The sequence below is a fragment of the Podarcis tiliguerta genome, assembly GCF_965153285.1.
Source record: "Podarcis tiliguerta genome assembly, chromosome: 10".
NCBI classification, from domain to species: Eukaryota; Metazoa; Chordata; class Lepidosauria; order Squamata; family Lacertidae; genus Podarcis; species Podarcis tiliguerta.
In genome coordinates, this window is record NC_139543.1 from 44,493,921 (window position 1) to 44,512,233 (window position 18,313).

Here is an 18,313-nt window from a genome sequence, read left to right on the forward strand (position 1 = left end):
AGTTGGTGGCAGATACTGCCTCCTATAGGAGCAAGGTCTATAGTCTAGCCATGTGAGATGCATAGTTGGCAACCTGGGGAACCATTCTAGCTCCCCAGCAGCTTCCTAGCTGGCCTTCAAAACAGTCACAGATCCCATCCACCCTTGATGACTATTTATTTATTTATTACATGTTATGTCTTGCCTTTTCCCATCATGAAACTCAAGGCAGGGTACATGAGGTTCCAAACTGGCCTCCCATACATGGAGCACTGACCAGACCTAGACCTTCTCACTCCATACATAAGCTAAAGGAAATGGAAGTAAAGGACTGAAGTGTCCCTTGCCGTCAATTTGAGAGTGTGTTATGCCACACTTAAACTCCCATGGAGAAGACGAGAAGGAAGCAGCCTGAAGCATCTTTCTGAGGTAGGAAAAGGGCTAAGACCTCCTTGCCTTGCTAGTTCTCTCAGTCTTGTTTGCCTCTCTGAATATTGGACATGGCCTTCCCTATTGCAAATGGGATGTCCAGGGGATGTAACATGAAGGGTCTATTTTGGCCCCAGTAATATCATTTTTCAAAATCTGGTTTTCAGCCCTTATGGTTGAAGAACAATGTCTGACAATGTGGTGGTAGATATTGCCAAAGGTCCTGAAAACAAAAATGGCCATAGGCAGTGTCTTTTGACACACCACTCACTGCCAAAATATTTCCAGTTCTGAGAATAGTGAAATCAGAATGAATGATGCCAAAATAAATACAATTCTGCATTTTTGCATTATTTACTTTGAGCACCAAAAGCATGCATTGTTAATACAGAGTACATCTAGCCAAGGGCATAGTGAGATAAACAAAAAAAGAAACAAAAGAAAGAAAGAAAGAAAGAAAGAAGGAAAAGGAAAATAGGAGTAAGATCATTTAACACTGTGTAAAAGCACTGTGTTCAATGAGGCTAAAAGGGATAAAAGTATCTAAGGGGATAAAGAGCTAATTACCTGAATATTGTTTCTTTTCCTGAAGTGTGAAATGAAAGTCAGTGGAGCTAATGGACAGAAGCATAGCTGAGCAATTGTAGTGTTTTGGCAAGTGGCAAGCCTACTGAATCAGTGTGATTGAAACTTACAATCTGCACAGTGCTGAAGCAGATCGTTGCTGATCCAAGGGTTCTCTGCTGTCATGGGTATTTGGAGTTACCATCATTATTTTTACACAATTGTTGCTGTCTCCTTCCTGCCTCATGTAGTGATTCAGTGAGAGTGCCTGAACTAATGGTAATGATCACAGCTGACCAATGGGTGTGAGAGTTGCAGGCATGTCAGTCTCCCACAAAAGCACTATGATTTGCCAGACAAAGCTGACAGGTGGAAGTGTATATAAGATACAAAATGGAGAATATGATATCAGACCCCATTTGCTGATAAAGAGCTCTAAGAAAGTTTGCAAACTTACTGTTTCAGATATTTGTTTTTAAGTAGTGAACTTGAATTTGAAGTCTTATTATTTTTGGTTAGTAAACGTACAAATTCATATATACCAACAAAGTTGGCCAGTAGAAAATATCACTTCATCAGTCTTGGGCTTTTAATCTTCCTTTTTAAAGTATCAGATATCTTATTTGTAGAAAAGAATGTGGGAGCGGCGATACCAACCGCCCATCCAAAAGGCAGAAGATAAAATAACTGTGCTTTCAATATTTCAGAATTTGTAACATGTACAATGCAGTCACAGGAAGGCTTACTCAGAAGGAAGTCCCACTGTGCCTACTGGAGCTTACTCCTCAATAGGTATGTTTGGGAGTTCAGCCTTGGGCTGTACAATTCTACACTCCCATACTTGGGAGCAGGTCCTCTGGAATGCAACAGAATTTACTTCTGAATAAATAAGCCTAGGATTGGGCTGTTGGCAGCTAAGGCCTACTTTCTTTTCCCCTCAGGAATGGCAGCCTCAGTCCATCTCATAATTAAACATTTAGAACTCTTAAATAATAATAAAAAAACTAGTGCAAAATCCTCTGTAAAAAGATATGGCTTCATTTACCTGTGGCAGTGCTTGCACAACTGTGTCCAGTAAGGCTCGCATCCCAGTCGCCATCTTCAGGAGCTTCAAAACTGTTGGGGGGAAAAAGCAAAGTGAGTGGCTTTTCACACAGGATCAGCACACTAAGCAATGGTCCTGTTGCTGGTTTTTCTCCCTAATGTGTCTGATTAGAGAACACTCCTGCCAACATCTCATCTTTTTCTCCCCACCACCCAGTCTCTTTTTCTCAGCCACTCGCCTCCTCTCCATTTAACCCCTTCTGTTTCTGAAATGATAAAGGTAAAGGTAAAGGGACCCCTGACCATTAGGTCCAGTCGTGACTGACTCTGGGGTTGTGGTGCTCATCTTGCTTTATTGGCCGAGGTACAGCTTCCGGGTCATGTGGCCAGCATGACTAAGCCGCTTCTGGCGAACCAGAGCAGCGCACAGAAACACAGTTTACCTGCCCGCCAGAGCAGGACCTATTGATCTACTTGCACTTGGATGTGCTTTCGAACTGCTAGGTTGGCAGGAGCTGGAACTGAGCAACGGGAGCTCACCCCGTTGCGGGGATTCGAACCGCCAACTTTCTGATCGGCAAGCCCTAGGCTCAGAGGTTTAACCCACAGTGCCACCCACGTCCCTCTGAAATGATAGTTCCCAGTAATTATGGTACTCTCACCACTATACAGATGAGCATACTCTCTTGGGTGCCGAAATTCAGAGGATTCTTACCACGGACCAAAATTGCGACACCGGTGCCCTTGGCATTCTCAGTGGTCCTGTACAGCCTAACAAAGGTTGCAGCAGCACAGCCATACTTCTCATTGATTTGGGTGTCACCAGGTAAATGTCAGAGGGAATAGGTCCCCACACTAATTACTCTAGGGGCCTGGGTTCTGGAGATGTTTGGCTCAACTCGTAATTAGCCCATACATGGCTAACTGGGGAAGTTCATGCTCTAAACACCTCCAGTTCTGAACTCTGGCAGCATCACTTGCACAGGTACATGTGAATGTCTGGCAATATGTCTGGCAAAGTCCCAGTTAGTTGAGTGTTACTCAGTTGTCAGTCAGAAAGCAGCTCTGCTCAAGTTCATAGTTCTGTGGAAAATTCAGAGCACTGGAAACCTGCAAGGTGTTCAGAAGAGCCCTGCTACGCATGCTGAAGAGTCACATTGGATAAGCATGGTAGGAGAAAGATGCCAGAATGACTGCATCTGTGTCTCTTGCACACACACAGAAGATGACGAATTTCACAAGCATCAAGGGCATGTGAGGCCCAACATGTGATTTAGCACAGAGACTCCAAGTTGCTTAGTCTTCCCCAATCTACTCTCCTACTAATACATTAGGAACATAGGAATATAGGAAGACCACTGGTACATCTAGCTCAATACTGTCTACTGACTGGACATGGCTCTCCAGGGTTTCAGGCAAGGAGTCCTTCTCGACCTTGTTGGGGGGTGCCAAGGATAGAAATTGGGGCCTTTGGCATGCAAAGCGTATGCTCTACCTCTGAGCCACAGCCCTTCCTCGTCCTTCTCGAAACATGCCTATTGGTCAGTCTGTGCTCTGTAGCTCCCTCTGTAGCTCACCTCGTGCAATACGCAGCACTCTCATGATACGGATGATGGTGGGGTTGATGGGAAGGGCAGCATTTATTTCAATCTCCTCAAGTGTGATGCCCATGACTGAGAGCAGAACAATGGCCAGGTCCAGTTGGTTCCACCTTTAAGAGATGGGAATCAATTTATTCCTTGGACAATTTTCATAAATGACACACTTTCAAACTAGGCGCAGCTTATCAACAAGTTATTTGTAATGCTGTACTTATCAAAGGTTCCGTTTTTTAAAAAAATGGAACAAAACATGCAAATCTGTGTTTGCTAATTAAATAAATGAGCATGCCAATTAAGCAAAGGGACATCCTTTATTTTGGCTGTTCTGTTTGCTTGGACGAGAATTTATTTTTTCATGCTAATTGATTATTATTTGGCAGGTGGGGAGGCACGTTTTTTAAATATGATACATCAAAATGCTTTATACCGATTCAATATTGTTCACTTTGATTGGCAGCAGCATTCCCCGCCCCAATATCTTAGATTCTTTAACTGGACTGAATTTGGGACATGGTAGTGTGTCCCTGAGGAATGGTGACTAGGGAAGGAGCTAAGAGATAAATAGAAGACAAACACTTTATAAAGGCAAAGTGGTGGCCAAGCTGGTGGGAAATGACTGGAGAGTTCCACTGAGTGAAGGAATGTCTTGATATCCATTTCATCTGTATTTTCTTACAAGGAAAGAGGCTTCCTTCTAAGCCAACCTACTTCAACCTGGCACCCTCCAGCTGTTTTAGACTACTGCTCCCATCAGCCCCAAGCAACATGACCAATGGTCAAGGATGATGGGAGGTAGAAACTAAAACTCCCGGAGGGTACCAAATGAGGAAGGGTGCCCTAAGCATTACTTTGTAAAAATGTCCGTGGTCAGAGTCTCCTCTCCCCAAATTCATGTTACAGGTAGGTAGCCGTGTTGGTCTGCTGTAGTCGAAACAAAATAAAAAAATTCCTTCCAGTAGCACCTTAGAGACCAGCTAAGTTTGTTATTGGTATGAGCTTTCGTGTGCATGCACACTTCTTCAGATATCAGTGTGCATGCACATGAAAGCTCATACCAACAACAAACTTAGCTGGTCTCTAAGGTGCTACTGGAAGGAATTTTTTTATCCCAAATTCATGCTAATTCAAATACAGCAGTTCAGGTAGTGAATGGCATTCCAAACACAGAATGTGTCACCTCTGATCTTCTGCGTGCCACAGGGTGTGACTCACATTCTTTCCGGCTCACCTGTCTTTGAAGAAGCGCCTCAGCCCAAAGGCTACAAGCTTCAAAACCGCTTCCAGGACAAACACAGTGGTGAACATGTAGTTGCAGTACTTGAGGGCAGTCTCCAGAGACTAGGAATTGAAAGAAAAGGGAGCATTAATGTCATCAAGTTCCCTGACTGGTCTGCGAGAATCAAAAGGAGGAAGGTGTGGAAGCACCCTTACTGATTTTGAGCGCATGCGCAATCTCCTCTCCTAGACTGAGTTCAGGAAAGCTGTTTGCAGCAAGCCCACCAGTTTGTAGCAAATGCTAATGCGTACAAGCACTAACTGACTAGTCCCTGTGTCAGTGATAACACCCCTTTCCTCAGAGCAATTTTTCAAAAGTAACCTCTCCCAGTTTAAACAAAACGCTGAACAAATGACTACCCCAAGATACACTGGAGATCACATTTGGGGTAGAAAACTACCCCATAAAAAGGGCTCAACAGACACCACCTGCCCTCTGAGAAAGAAAAAGAGAGTGGTGGAGGCAGGGAAAGACAACATCTGGCTGGGGAACCATAATAATTATAATTATAACTTTAGGGCTTGCCGAGTCTGACTGTCTCCTCCACTGCAGTGCTGATTTTACATTTATATAATTTGATTGCTTTAATATTTCAAAATCGTAAACAGTCTTGGGTGCCTTGGCAGAAAGACGGTATATAAATGCCACAAATAAATAAATAAACAAACAGTCCAATAACATAAAATGCACTTAGAATAGGAAGCATCCAATAACATAACATGCATTTAAAACATGTTCCCAATCCCAAAGATTCCTGAGAACTGGAGTTTGTTAAGGATGCTGAGAATCGTAGCTCTGTGAGGGGTAAACTACAGTTTCCAGGATTCTTGGGGGGGGGGGAGAGGAGTCATGTGTTTTAAGTGTATTGTGTGGGTGCAGGCAAAGTGGACATCCCACCTGGTTCATGGGGTGACAAGGAAGACACAGCCAGAATTTAATTTGGGAGCTGAAGATATGTGAGGTCTAGTGAAGGCAGGAGAAAGCAGTGTTCCTTGTAGGAGAAAAACCCACCTCTGCTACTCTTTACAAATATATCTACATATTTCTAGGATTCTTGAATACTGAGCTATCAAAAGACTCTGTCTGCAGCGGTATACCTCAAGTATCTTAACATTTAGTTCCTTTCTGTTTTGTTCCTTGCTGAGAAGATTTGAATGTTTCAACCTTGTTTATAGTTCATACACGATTCATTCTTCCATGATGACTGGCTGGTCTTTTATTGTTTCTGTAGCAGCTTTCCATGGCTTAAAAAACCCCAAACAACAAATGCCAAATTTTGCACAGCTATCTAAATGCCTCTTACCTACACTGCTGCTATGTGAACCGCCTTCTTTTGTGTGAGAGGGGAATCTTTGAGGACATGTCTTTTGAAGGGGCTGCAAAACAAATGGTCTGTACACTATCTCCCCAGATCTGAAGAGGAAGCCCTAGCAACTACCATGGCTCCTGATGTGGTGACCTAGGAAAGGGTCAGTGGTGGCCTTCTTGGTTATAAAGTTCCCTCCCTGTGGAAATGCTGTGGTCCTCTTAATGGATGACTTTTTGCCAACATCTCTCTTTGGGCAGGCATTCAGGAGAAGAGTGTTAAAACTCCCTTAATGCACCTGGATTCTGTTAGGATTTTTATCCACCAAGCTGTCCAGCAAGTAGCACTATGTTGTTTATATCAAGTGAGTGTCTGAGAGCGTGAGACAGGAAGTCTCAGTACTGTTGGAAGTTAGTTTCACTTCTCTGTGTTAGGCTGTTCTGTACTGATGCTGAGAGAGCACAGACATGCTGATGGATTCTTTGTATATAGACTGTAAATAAAGTAGTTTTAGAGCTACTAATCGACTCTCTCTTCTGTTATGAGATGCCAAAAGATGAGCGCGCTTCTCTCAGGAGGGAGGGGTCGCTTATCACCGGTCTCTCTGGACTGAGGAAGATTTACAGCCAGAGGGTGACCACCGGAGAGACGTCCCGGTGTCTTGGGAAGGTGGTGGCCTTCCCAGGTGTTTTTCCAACAGATTCCCCCAAAGAATCCTGGGGACACTAATTTACACCTCACCGTGCTACATTTCCTAGCACACTTAACAAACTACAGTTCCCTGGATTTTCTGATGGAAGCCATGTGCTTTGAATGTATGGTATGGATGAACTGTTAAGACAGTTGATTTGCTATACATGTACTTGGTTTAATGCTTTTGCTTATTGGTTCGATGTATTTGTGATGTGTTTATTTCATTGTTGTCCACTGCTCTGTGATCTTGCAGGGTGACAGCTGGGTTAGAAGTATTAATGATGGTGATGATGATTATTATTTCAGGGGGGAAACAGTAGTACTGAAAACAACACTGGAGATGGGGGCTCAGAGGCACCTGAGAGAAGAAACAGGTTGGCTGGGGCAGTGGCTGTAGCTCTAAGGGCTTGCTCTAAGGGATGCTGTGGTAAGACTGCACCCTTGTTTCTGAAGTATTAATGTAATCACAAATATGTTGTAGTAGAGTTTAAACCAGGACAGGACTTGGTATTAGATGCAGGCTTATGAGTCATACTGCATTCCATGGAAATGAGTCACGTTGCATTCTGTGCCACAGGGCTATCAAGCTATGCTTCTGCTCTGAACAATCTCTGTTCATCTGAACGATTGTATCATTGGAAGGTGGGTGGTATGAAAGGGATCCAAGCATCATTACATGCCACTTCTGGCATCAGTACAGTGGGACAGCTTTCACAAATTAACTGATCAGTAAATAAATGAGGGGTCTCCAAAGAGAACAATCCATGGGCAACAGCTCTTCATCTTTTTTGAGGAAGCGGGAAACTAAGTTTTCTGAAGAAGTTAGCAGACTTTTTCAAAATTGTATGAAGCTCCTGCAACTCACTAGAAAGGGTTGGGATAATTATGTTTGGCATATCTGGAGTTCCATATGCTTGAGCCACCTTAAAGCATTTTATAGGCATTCCATTATGCTAGCATAATTAACAGGTTGGGAAAGTGACATACAAGAAGCCGAAAAGAGATGTCTCCTACTTGAAGATTTGACGGGTGTAACAAGGAGGGAGGAGATAGGATGATGAGCTTAGAAGCAAAACCCAAAAGAAACTGGGATGCAGGAGGAGATACAAGGTATAAACCATAGGAATCCTGACAAAAATTGTTCTTGAAGTCTAACAGAAAGAGAAGGTGAGTTAATGACTGCAGTTCTGGCCACTTCAGATCTTAGAAATTAAAGACCCTGCCTCTTGAAGACAGCAGGCTCTGGAGGAAGGTTTCCTGGCTGCGTGAATACAGAACTGAACAGGATGTACTTACCCAGAGGGAAAAGACCTTTTAATCTTATGTCATATATATTTGATTCTGAGAGCCAAGAATTCATGTCTTCAACTAAGCCACACTAGTACTGTGTGTGTTTTGGTAACAGCATCATTCTGGTTTAGGAGAAATAGACAGGAAGGATTCTCTCTCCAGGATCATGCCATCCCCCACCCCACCAGATGACAAACTCCTTTGGACATGAAGAGAGATGGGAAACAAGGAGTAGCAAACAGATTGGATTAAGAAATATACATCTCATCTGGCAAACTGCACTTTGAAAGAGGAAAAAATAAGGGTTGCATGCCACCCCAATCTCCATGAGTAGTGCAAAAGTCCTGGGGTTGCAGATGTGCTTAGCAGGGTCTATGTTCCCTTTTGAAACAAACCAGAGACTGTGGTCACCCACTAGCACCCAGAATAGAAGGGGCCCCACTCTCCCTTGCCTGGCAGTCTTGCCCTCTGATTTGTTTCCTGGATGGGCCATTAGTGACCTTTGACCTCTGCTAATGGCCCATCCAGCTAGCTCTGCAAAGCTGGCTTTGCTCGTTAGCATAATTAAATTCAGGGGTTTTCCATGTTTGGTGAAGTTTAATTGAACATTGATTAATTCTAACTTTTACTGACTCCAGAAATTATGGGGATTATCTAGCATGCAGGAATTTAGGGGATTCTGCCCCCCACAAACCTATAACATGAGCTCCCCGCCATTAGTTTGTACCTATTTGCTGTAATTATATTGTTAGTTCTGGCTCAATTTATGGACAATTTTGCACAGTGATATTCATCACGGAACTTTTCAACTGGCAAGGCGGATGATAATATAGCACGTGGCTCTAGTGAAACTATATAGTGACCAGACACATGCCCTAAGAAAGCAAGTTTTGTAATAAAGGGGACCTGCTGTTCTTTGCTTTGTGAGTGCAGTGGTACCTCTGTTTAAGAACTTAATTCGTTCCGGAGGTCCGTTCTTAACCTGAAATTGTTCTTAACCTGAGGTACCACTTTAGCTAACGGGGCCTCCCACTGCCGCTGCGCAATTTCTGTTCTCATCCTGAAGCAAAGTTCTTAACCTGAGGTACTATTTCTAGGTTAGCGGCGTCTGTAACCTGAAGCATCTGTAACCCAAGGTACCACTGTGGCTCTCTCTGTAGCCTGTTCCCAACTCATCTTCTAATGCCTACCACATTTTACTCCTAGTTGCTAGACATCTATTTTCTACTTTATGTAAAAAGCAGCTCTTTGTGAAAAGGGGAGGAGAACAAGGGAGGAGGAGGAAGGCATAAAGGTGGGATTTAGTCCCTTGAACTCACTCACCATTGGCTGGTTGTAGTGCTCCAGGGACATAGTGACAACGTTGAGGCAAATTATGAAAGTGATGAAGATGTCCAAGTAGTGGCTGGTGCAGACCGAATGGATGAGGAGGCGGACAGAGCAGTAGGTGGCATAATACGGCAAGCGCTGTGCTTCTGCCATGGGAGTGGCAAGGGGAGCAATTCAGGAAGGGAGGGAGGGAGGGAAGAGAAGAGGAAGAACAGAGAAAAGGAAGGGGAGCAAGGTGAGAGGAAAGGAAAAAAGAATGTAATAAAAGGGAACCAGAAGACGGGGAAGAAAACAGAAATGAGAGTGAGTAAGTGAAAGGGAAGAGGAGAGGAGAGGGAAGAGGAGAGGGACAGAAAGAATCTGTTAGTCCTGTGTTTGTAGAAATGATACTAAACCAGCATTTCATGCTCCAACAAATTGAGGTTTCAAATGAGCAGAGGAAGCAAGCATCTCCAGAAAAGGAAAATCTGAAGTAAGGAGAAGTTACAGGGACTTCCATGGTTCTGGGACAGAGGTGCATTCAAGGGGGTTTAAGGAGCAGATGAAGGGAGAGGAAAGGCTGGACTAATTCACATCCAGGTGCATTTGGGGTATGCGTGTTTTTCTTATTAAATCATGTACACACAAAACTACACGCACAAATAAGAGGCACATTGAAACGGGATTCTCTTGGTTCCAAGGCTGTCTTAGAATATGATGACTGAAAGAGATAGAGATAGCCATGGGCCGCATCTGCCCAAAGAACAGGTGATGTTAACAGGGTTTTTTTGGGCAGATGCTCAATGACATTTGACCAAGCGGCAAAGAGCTCTCACAGTTTTGCCACCCACATACACATTAAGAACATAAGCACCTGCTGGGTCAGGCCAATGGCCTTCCTAGACTGGCACCCTGTTCTCACAGTGGCCTGTGAGAAGCCCAAGAGCAACAGCTCTCTCTCCCTTTTCCCATGGTTTCCAGCAATTGGTATTCAGAAGCATTATTGCCTCTGACTGTGGAGGTAAAATGCAGTCACCTGGGTTAGCGATGTTGCATTCGTTGTTTTTTCGTTAATAAAAAACGATAAGTTTTTTCTCAGAAAACTTCAGCCTACGAACCAACAAAACACTTAGGTTGTTCCTTACTCCTACGCTTCTTCTCCAGGCGCCTCAGGCGCTTCTCTTCCCGCCGCCGGGCCTCTTCTGCCTCTTGGTGTTGCCGGCATTTGTGGAAGTTCTCCACCACCACCCCTACAAACATGTTGAGGACGAAGAAGCTGACGATGAGCAAGAAAGAAATGAAGTAAAGGAGCATCCAAGGGTTGTTGTTGGTCACTGGCTGGAATTAAAAAGACAGACAGACATACAGAGAGAGGCTGTAGTTAGCACGTTATGAGAGGAAAGACCAAGAAGATGATTTTGTTGAAGGAAATCGGAGATTTCTGGAAAGCAAGGAAGACGGCAATAATTTATGATTTTTATGACCAATGGGAGACCCAAACTTCATGGAAATGTGGCACAGGACACATCCTCCCTTCCCTCAAGCACTCTAGAGTGATATTTGTGATTTATTGAGGAGGGTTTACAGGCAATCCTTCCTTGACTGCCTGTTCTTTTCTTTCCTGCTACTGGGGAAGGCATGGTGCATATATATGTATGAACAAAAGCACTGCCATCACAGTGACACTCATCCATTTTGTCCAGCATGAGGATGGTTTTAATTAATAGGGCAGCAATAAAAAAACTAGAGCAGTGTCATGTTGAGGAGAATGAATATTGAGCTGGGAAGGTTCCTGCTTCATTGAGTGTTCAGGTCAAGCCACTGTATTTCATCCTCAGTCCTACCCTTGTGATCTACAATAAAGGGATAATAATTAGTGGCATATCTTGCAGGTTTGTTGCATGGAATATTCATAATTTATATGAAGTACAGAGGAAAAGCAAAACAATCAGTCCAACTAATTTTTAACCTCTCCCACTCAATTAAAAAGTGCTTTAAATTATTTTTTTAAAGCTCTCAGATTTATCGGGCTATTGCACATGATGATCTTGATCAAATTCCAAAACAGTATCATTTTTTCCTGCACTCTAAACTTTTTTGGGGGGAAACAAACCAGGAGTGCAGTGTTAAGAGCTTATTGAAACAGTGTCCCAAAAGGATTTGACATGCGTGTCTTTGTGTGTGGGGGTGGCATTAGTATTTAGATTAATAATATTGGTAGCTGGAATACAAGAATAATAATTACAGTATCAGAGAAGAAGACTAGGATAATCACAATAATTCTCTGAAGAACTCATTTAGCAATGTATACACAAATTATTAATGTTCGATCACTATTATCAAGTCATTAAATATCAGAAATTAGTACAGGCACAACAGCATTTTTCAGAGAAGTAATTTTGCAGCCTTGTGTGTATATTTGCTGCCTGAGATACCAAAGAGAATTTTCAGATGGGTAATGAAACTTAGCTAGAGAAATGGAACGGTCAACTCTTATGCATGTCTACTCTGAAGTTTCAGGTAAGTGGGTCGAGGTTCACAGTCTAAGGATTTTCCAGATTATTTTAAAAACAAAGCCCTGTTTTTAGTTTTTTTAAAAAGTGTTTTACTCATTTTAGAACAAATCCAGCATGGAATTTAATTCTATGTACTGGAAAGGGGGAGAAACCTTGTTTGTGATGGGAGTCATTCTGCATATGTAACAGGAGAGTGAAGAACTCTCACAAGAATTAGTAAGGAGAAGGCGGTGTCATTGGTAAGTAATTTACGTCACAGACACTGTCCAATAGGAGAAATCCACACTAAAATGCTGGTGAATTTTTATATGGATCCTTAAAAGAAAGCTCACGAATGGCTGCACAGGTGTGGAGAACTGAAAATCAGTTTGGGAAAATGCAAAACTGAGAGAACAAAAATTGACAGATTCTTCTTGCCCTTATTCCCATGTAGGTTAAAAACTGTTTTGTACGCATATTTTGGCTGCTCTAGAACTGTTGTGAGGTTGTGCTAGAAATGGTTCTCTCCAAACAAGACCAGCTGAAAACCATTCTGCTATACTGAGAAAACAAGTTGCGTTCACAGTGTGAATGTAATATATCATCGTCACTGTTTAGGTCTTGTGCAACTGCCATCTGCATTAGGGGAGTGATCTTGCATTATTAAAGTGAACAGGAACAGCAGCAGATTTTAGCCGCCAGCCGTGAAAAGCCCTGCCTAGGTGGGAATTGCCGCAAGTGATCATCAATCCGAAGAGTCTGCCATCATGCCCCAAAGGACACATGATACTACTGCAAAGCCATTAAGAGATAAAGAAGAAGACGACAGTGATTGGCAGAAGTTTATGCAAAAAGAATAAACGTGGGAGCATTAAAACAATTTTCTCCCTGCTAGTTACCTGAAAGATATGCCATGTCTGCACACACAGAAAACAAAAGCTACACCCACTACAAATTAGATGAGGACAAACTGCAGTAAAAATGGAATGGCCCAGCATGAAAATAGTACCAATCAATCTGACAAATCTCTGAGGGAAGCAACGTGCTTTCAATGCAAGGTGTTTATACAACCCTAGTACAGTTAAATAAGGAACTTATACTCTAAGGGCGCCTCCAGACTGTGGCAATTTTGTGGAAGGGATTCGAGCATATACTTGAACTGTTGGTTTGTGCAATCACAAGTGGATTAAAGCACTCTGTTGCCCCAGAGCAACAAATCTGCTTTTAAAAATGCAAATGAATAGTTAACAGAAAGATGCGCAAACATCTCACACGCAACTCAGGATGAATCCTCATTGTTGCATTAAAAAGTCAGAATAAATGCTCAATGAAGACTGGAATTAGTCTAACCCGTGTAAGTTCTGTGCAAGCAAATCAATATGAATTCTCAATGAAGAGTTTGTTTGGAGGGGGCCAAAAACAGAGAAGAGAAGGAGAGAGGACTGTGGGCAAATGTCTTGATGCGCATTTAAAGCCTGTTTACACTTAGGAATGAGGATGAAGAGTATAGACTAAAGGCCATGGGGGAAATGCAAGTTTTGAGAAGAGAATAGAGAACTGGAGAGAGAAAGAGAGAGAGAGACAGATTTGGCATTGCACAGGTATTAAGAAAGGCAGTTCAATGCATACAGCAAGAGGACTTATTAGAAGGGTCTCCTGAGAAATCTGTTATTCCCAAATTCTGCTACAAACTGACCTGATCTCTAATACTAAAATGCAGGTCAGAAATGGGTAATCTTTGGAGTTTGCACTTCTAATTTTGCAATGCAGCTCCCACACTCAAAAAAGTACTAAAATGCATCTAGAAATGCATGTTTTCATTATGACATAAATTTAGAAAAATGCACTTTGCGAGAAAATGCCATTAGGAAAATATGTTCAAACATACATATTTTAAATTGCAAGGTCTTTTTTTTAATGCAGAAACAGGGAGGATTGGCTTTATGAATGAACACATGCAAAACAGACATTGACCAGAAAAAGAGTGATCTGTCTATGCTCAATGTCTTTTGTCAATAGAGAAATCATGAAAATGGCCTACTGCACTATGTTATCCAGAAGAAACTTAACCACTCCCCCTATAACTTCCTAGTACTTGGGGAGGTACATAGCAAAACAATTAAGAGTCATCAAAGATGGATCATCCAGCCTATTTAACAACCCAGCTGAAAGCACCATGAATGATCATTTTGTGAAGCAAGTTCCATACCTGCTGATCAACAGCCACAGCATCCAGTCCATTGTACATAATGTTGACCCAGCCATCTTTGGAAGCCAGTACAAAGAGTGACATCAAAGCCTGCAACACATGAAAGTGAGTCAGCTTTTGACTGGTTCAGGGGTTGACTATTTGATGCACACAAATGAATAGCAAAAAAACAGAGAGGTTCTTTCCTTCTTTCTTCCTCCACCACCTTGCCAAAGTTCTCCAGGAAAAGTTAATGGGAGATGGAAAAGAATTTGCCTGTGAAAGGGGGGAAGAGAAAGAAGGAAGTGCTGCCAGACAGCTGTCCTCTGAGAAACTCGTCCCTAGAGAAACACCAGATCAGCTCAGTCACACTGTTGGTTTAGAAAACAACTCATCACGATACACTCCATTCCTAGCTAAAATGTCACAAATCTATCAGATCCAAGGGGTTGCAAAAAAGGGAAACATGAAAAGTATCAGGAAGGACTGTGACATGCATCTGATTATTATTTTTTAAGAACCCACTTATCTCCCTTTATAACTGGCTCTGAACTCTCCCCTGCCATGTCTCACTCCACCATGGGAAATTTGCACTCCGTGCAAAAGTTGACCCTTCAAAAAAGACTCCAAGACACTTCAGGAGGCCTCCCTCCACCAACCCTGGGAGAAGATTATGGGAGGAGTATGGAGCATCCATTAAGAAAACATACAGATTAGACAGTGAATTTCAACTGGATGCAAACAGGGAAAGAAGCTAGAATATTTTAATCAGAAATGTAAAGCATCCTCCATAAACACTCGCTCTGTTTGCTCCCTTAAGAGCCTCCAGAGGCTGAGACTCGACAGTTTCCCTAGGCAACCATTTTCATTTCCCCAACAGTTCTTTTTGCAGGGAGATATTTTCTAATGTCCGGTCTGAACGTGCTTTACTGGAATCTAAACACACTGTTCGTAGTCCTTCTTTCTATGTCCCTCGTAAACACCGCCCCCCCCCCGATTGATTTCTTTGCATTTAAAACTTGCCACCAGGTCTCTTAAGGTAGCATACAATGTAAACCCATGAAAAGGATATCCCTGTTCATGCAACTAAACAGAGCATGCTGAACATGTGCTGCTGCAAGGCAGGATTGTAGTGGCAGGCCCCATCGCCACCCTCCATGCAGTCACTGGCTCTTCTGCGCGGGGTGTGTAGACTCTGCTCAGAAGAGTTGGTGAATGCATAGAGTCAAAAGTAGGACCCTGCTTTCCTGTCCTACATGCCCAGTAAATCCTGATTAGCACCATCGACAGCATTGGAGTTAAAATTCTGACTTTTGAAAATATTTTCAATTAATTATTACAGTTGAATCCCTCATAATGAATAGCTCTTTATCCTTTCCACATAAATCATGTGCACATGTCATATGGTGGGAAGGGCCACAGCTCAACAGTAGGGTGTCTGCTTTGCATCTAGAAGGTTCAATTCCTGTCATGTCCAGGTGGTGGGGCTGGAAGTGAAGCCTGGAGAGCCACTTCTAGTCAGTGTAGACAATGCTGAGCTAGATGAACTGATGGTCTTGTGTTACCATCAAACTTCTGACACCATGTGTTGTCTTCAGCTGTTTATCTAGAAACTCACTACAAGCCAAGTTAATGAACTTTATTTCTGAAAAGGTCTGGGAGCCTACATAAAGTAGTAACAAACTTCTGCAGTCAGGCTACTTCTCAGACTCAGCTCTGCAGCAGCTGGCCTCCTGGGCTATGCCTGTTTCTCTTAAAAGGGCCATGTGCCAGTTACTTAACTACACAATTCATACAGGTGTGACTCAATAGAAGGCAGCTTTCTATGTTCCTACGTGTTCTAGAACCTCAACATGCTATTTCTCGTTCTTTTTTCTTTTAGGTCTCAGAGGTCTTCAGCTTTCTCTTACCTCTGAGACCACTTGAAAGATTCCTGGATACCGTAATTGAGATATGCTGCTTTTATTGAATTTTTTTAAGCAGCTTCTGAATTGCTGCTTTGCATTAATCATTTATTGTACAGTACGCCAACTTGATATTATTCCAATGAGATGAGGTATATCAGTATTTTAAACCAACCAACCAAACCAAAGCAAACCAGACCTTGAGGCATTATCTGAACCAAAGTTAAGCACTGAAATTAGTAATGGAGTAAAGGCTACAGTTCTTTAACCCACTTACCTGGAAGCCAACCCCATTAAACAATGGTATTTACTTCTCAATAGACATGTAAGTGCATGCTTAATTGAAGCTTTAATTGCCGTTTTTCTTAAAACGTGATTGGTTTAGTTTAGTTTCAATGTGCTGATTTTACTGCTGAAACCAAGGAGGCTTAGAAGTGCTTAATGTTGGATGGACTGTGCCATTTGCAATTCTGATTCTTAAGATATATCTATCTTACAATGTGGTAATGAAAAACTGGATACGCTTCTGAAGATGAAGGCTCTCAACAGCAGTACTACAACCTCCCATCCTTCAATGTAAGGATCCATGTCTGAGGTCACAGTCCTTCCTTTTGGGCTGAAGACACCAGGGAGACTAAAGTGAGTCTAAGGAAACTTGGAGGGTTCCACATTTACCTGGCCCAGATTGTCGAAGTTGTATTTGTGATGGACCCACTTGTAATTGGCAGCCATGCAGTCAGACCTATTGGTGATGTTTCGGGTGTCCACGCCCAGACAGTGGTAGAACTTCCCCTTGAACAGCTGCAAGAAGAAACCACTTTGTCAGAGATTTTGCTGTTAGGAATGGAGGGTGGTGCTCCTGAGTTTGGGTACGAGTCAAGGCAACTTGCTCCTCTCGGTCACTGACTGCCACCTGGTTTAAGACCCATTGTGAACTGAGAGTCATTAACCCCCTGACACCCATTTGGAAGTAGGTAAATGAGAAAGTAGCTGAATGGGGACTAGCAGAAGCAAAATGCCCCCAATTCTATTCCCCAGGCCAGTCTAGAGTTATTCTGTTCCAAATTGTTACTGGGTTTGCTGAATGCGAGCATACTGCTCCCATGAATTAAATACTCAGAAAATATCCCCTACTTCTCAGACATTTCAACATAAATTTACTCGGTGGTGACTTAAAAAAAAATCTGTTGCCCCAGTTCCCTTTCCCATATGGCAGGGATTGGATTGTGCATTTGGAAAATCTCAGGGTGACTTCACACGTTACAGGAAGCTCATCTGCTTTCTAGCACTTCCCATACATTATGAAACTGCCATCCCTACATACATATTAAGTATAGCACATTCTTCCAAATGATAGAAGCACTACCCACTCCAGCAGACCTCTGCAGTAGAAGCCTAAAATAAAAGAGAACGTCACTACTTTCTTCTTCAAATAGTCGTGGGTGGATCCAGTGCTTGGAATGTGGGGGAAAGTCAGGAATTAACAGGAAACACTTTTTTTGTAATAAAACAGCAAGTAGATATCTGCGCTCTCAAGCATTTCATTTTGGACCAGCAGTCAACCTGCCATTTCAGCATTGGGTCCTGAGGTCCAGCTGAATCTTACTGTAGCCCTGAACACCAGCCTTGCACTCTTATTACCGTATTTTTCGCTCTATAAGACGCACCAAACCACAAGACGCACCTAGTTTTTGGAGGAGGAAAACAAGAAAAAAAATATTCTGAATCTCAGAAGCCAGAACAGCAAGAGGGATCGCTGCGCAGTGAAAGCAGCAATCCCTCTTGCTGTTCTGGCTTCTGGGATAGCTGCGCAGCCTGCATTCGCTCCATAAGATGCACACACATTTCCCCTTACTTTTTAGGAGGGAAAAAGTGAGTCCTATAGAGCAAAAAATATGGTATTTTGAAATGCATCCCTTCCAGCTATCACATTAGAACTGGACCAAAGAGGGAGTGTGAAACAGTGAATATGACCCCTCCTCTAATTTTTTATTAAATCTCCAAAAATATTCCAAAATATTTATCATCATAAACAAAAAGTTTTTCCCTAATATAAATTCCTTCTTGACTTCCCACCCCTCCTTTCCTGAGGTTCGTTTTTTACTTCTTTTCATTAGTGAATATGACATCTCAAGCTCATCCAAATAGGTTCTTGCTTTCTCTGTGCCTGCATTCTCAGGGATGAGCTGGAAGCCTGCCTAACATGCCTCTTCTTCCAGACCTTTGGCTAATTAAA

At 42.6% G+C, this 18,313-nt stretch overlaps 1 protein-coding gene across 7 annotated transcripts in view; it reads right to left on the reverse strand.

Annotated features, from left to right (window-relative positions):
- The window catches only part of CACNA1I (calcium voltage-gated channel subunit alpha1 I), a 354,183-nt gene that overhangs the window by 24,138 nt on the left and 311,732 nt on the right, over window positions 1-18,313 (reverse strand). For all 7 annotated transcript variants that reach the window (XM_083400406.1, XM_083400407.1, XM_083400408.1 and 4 more), the window contains 7 exons: window positions 16,753-16,878; window positions 14,195-14,284; window positions 10,636-10,828; window positions 9,506-9,657; window positions 4,846-4,955; window positions 3,594-3,727; window positions 2,018-2,088 (listed from right to left, as the gene is read on the reverse strand). In XM_083400406.1, the coding sequence (XP_083256532.1) occupies window positions 2,018-2,088; window positions 3,594-3,727; window positions 4,846-4,955; window positions 9,506-9,657; window positions 10,636-10,828; window positions 14,195-14,284; window positions 16,753-16,878 (876 nt within the window). The remainder of the gene's footprint in view (window positions 1-2,017; window positions 2,089-3,593; window positions 3,728-4,845; window positions 4,956-9,505; window positions 9,658-10,635; window positions 10,829-14,194; window positions 14,285-16,752; window positions 16,879-18,313) is intronic.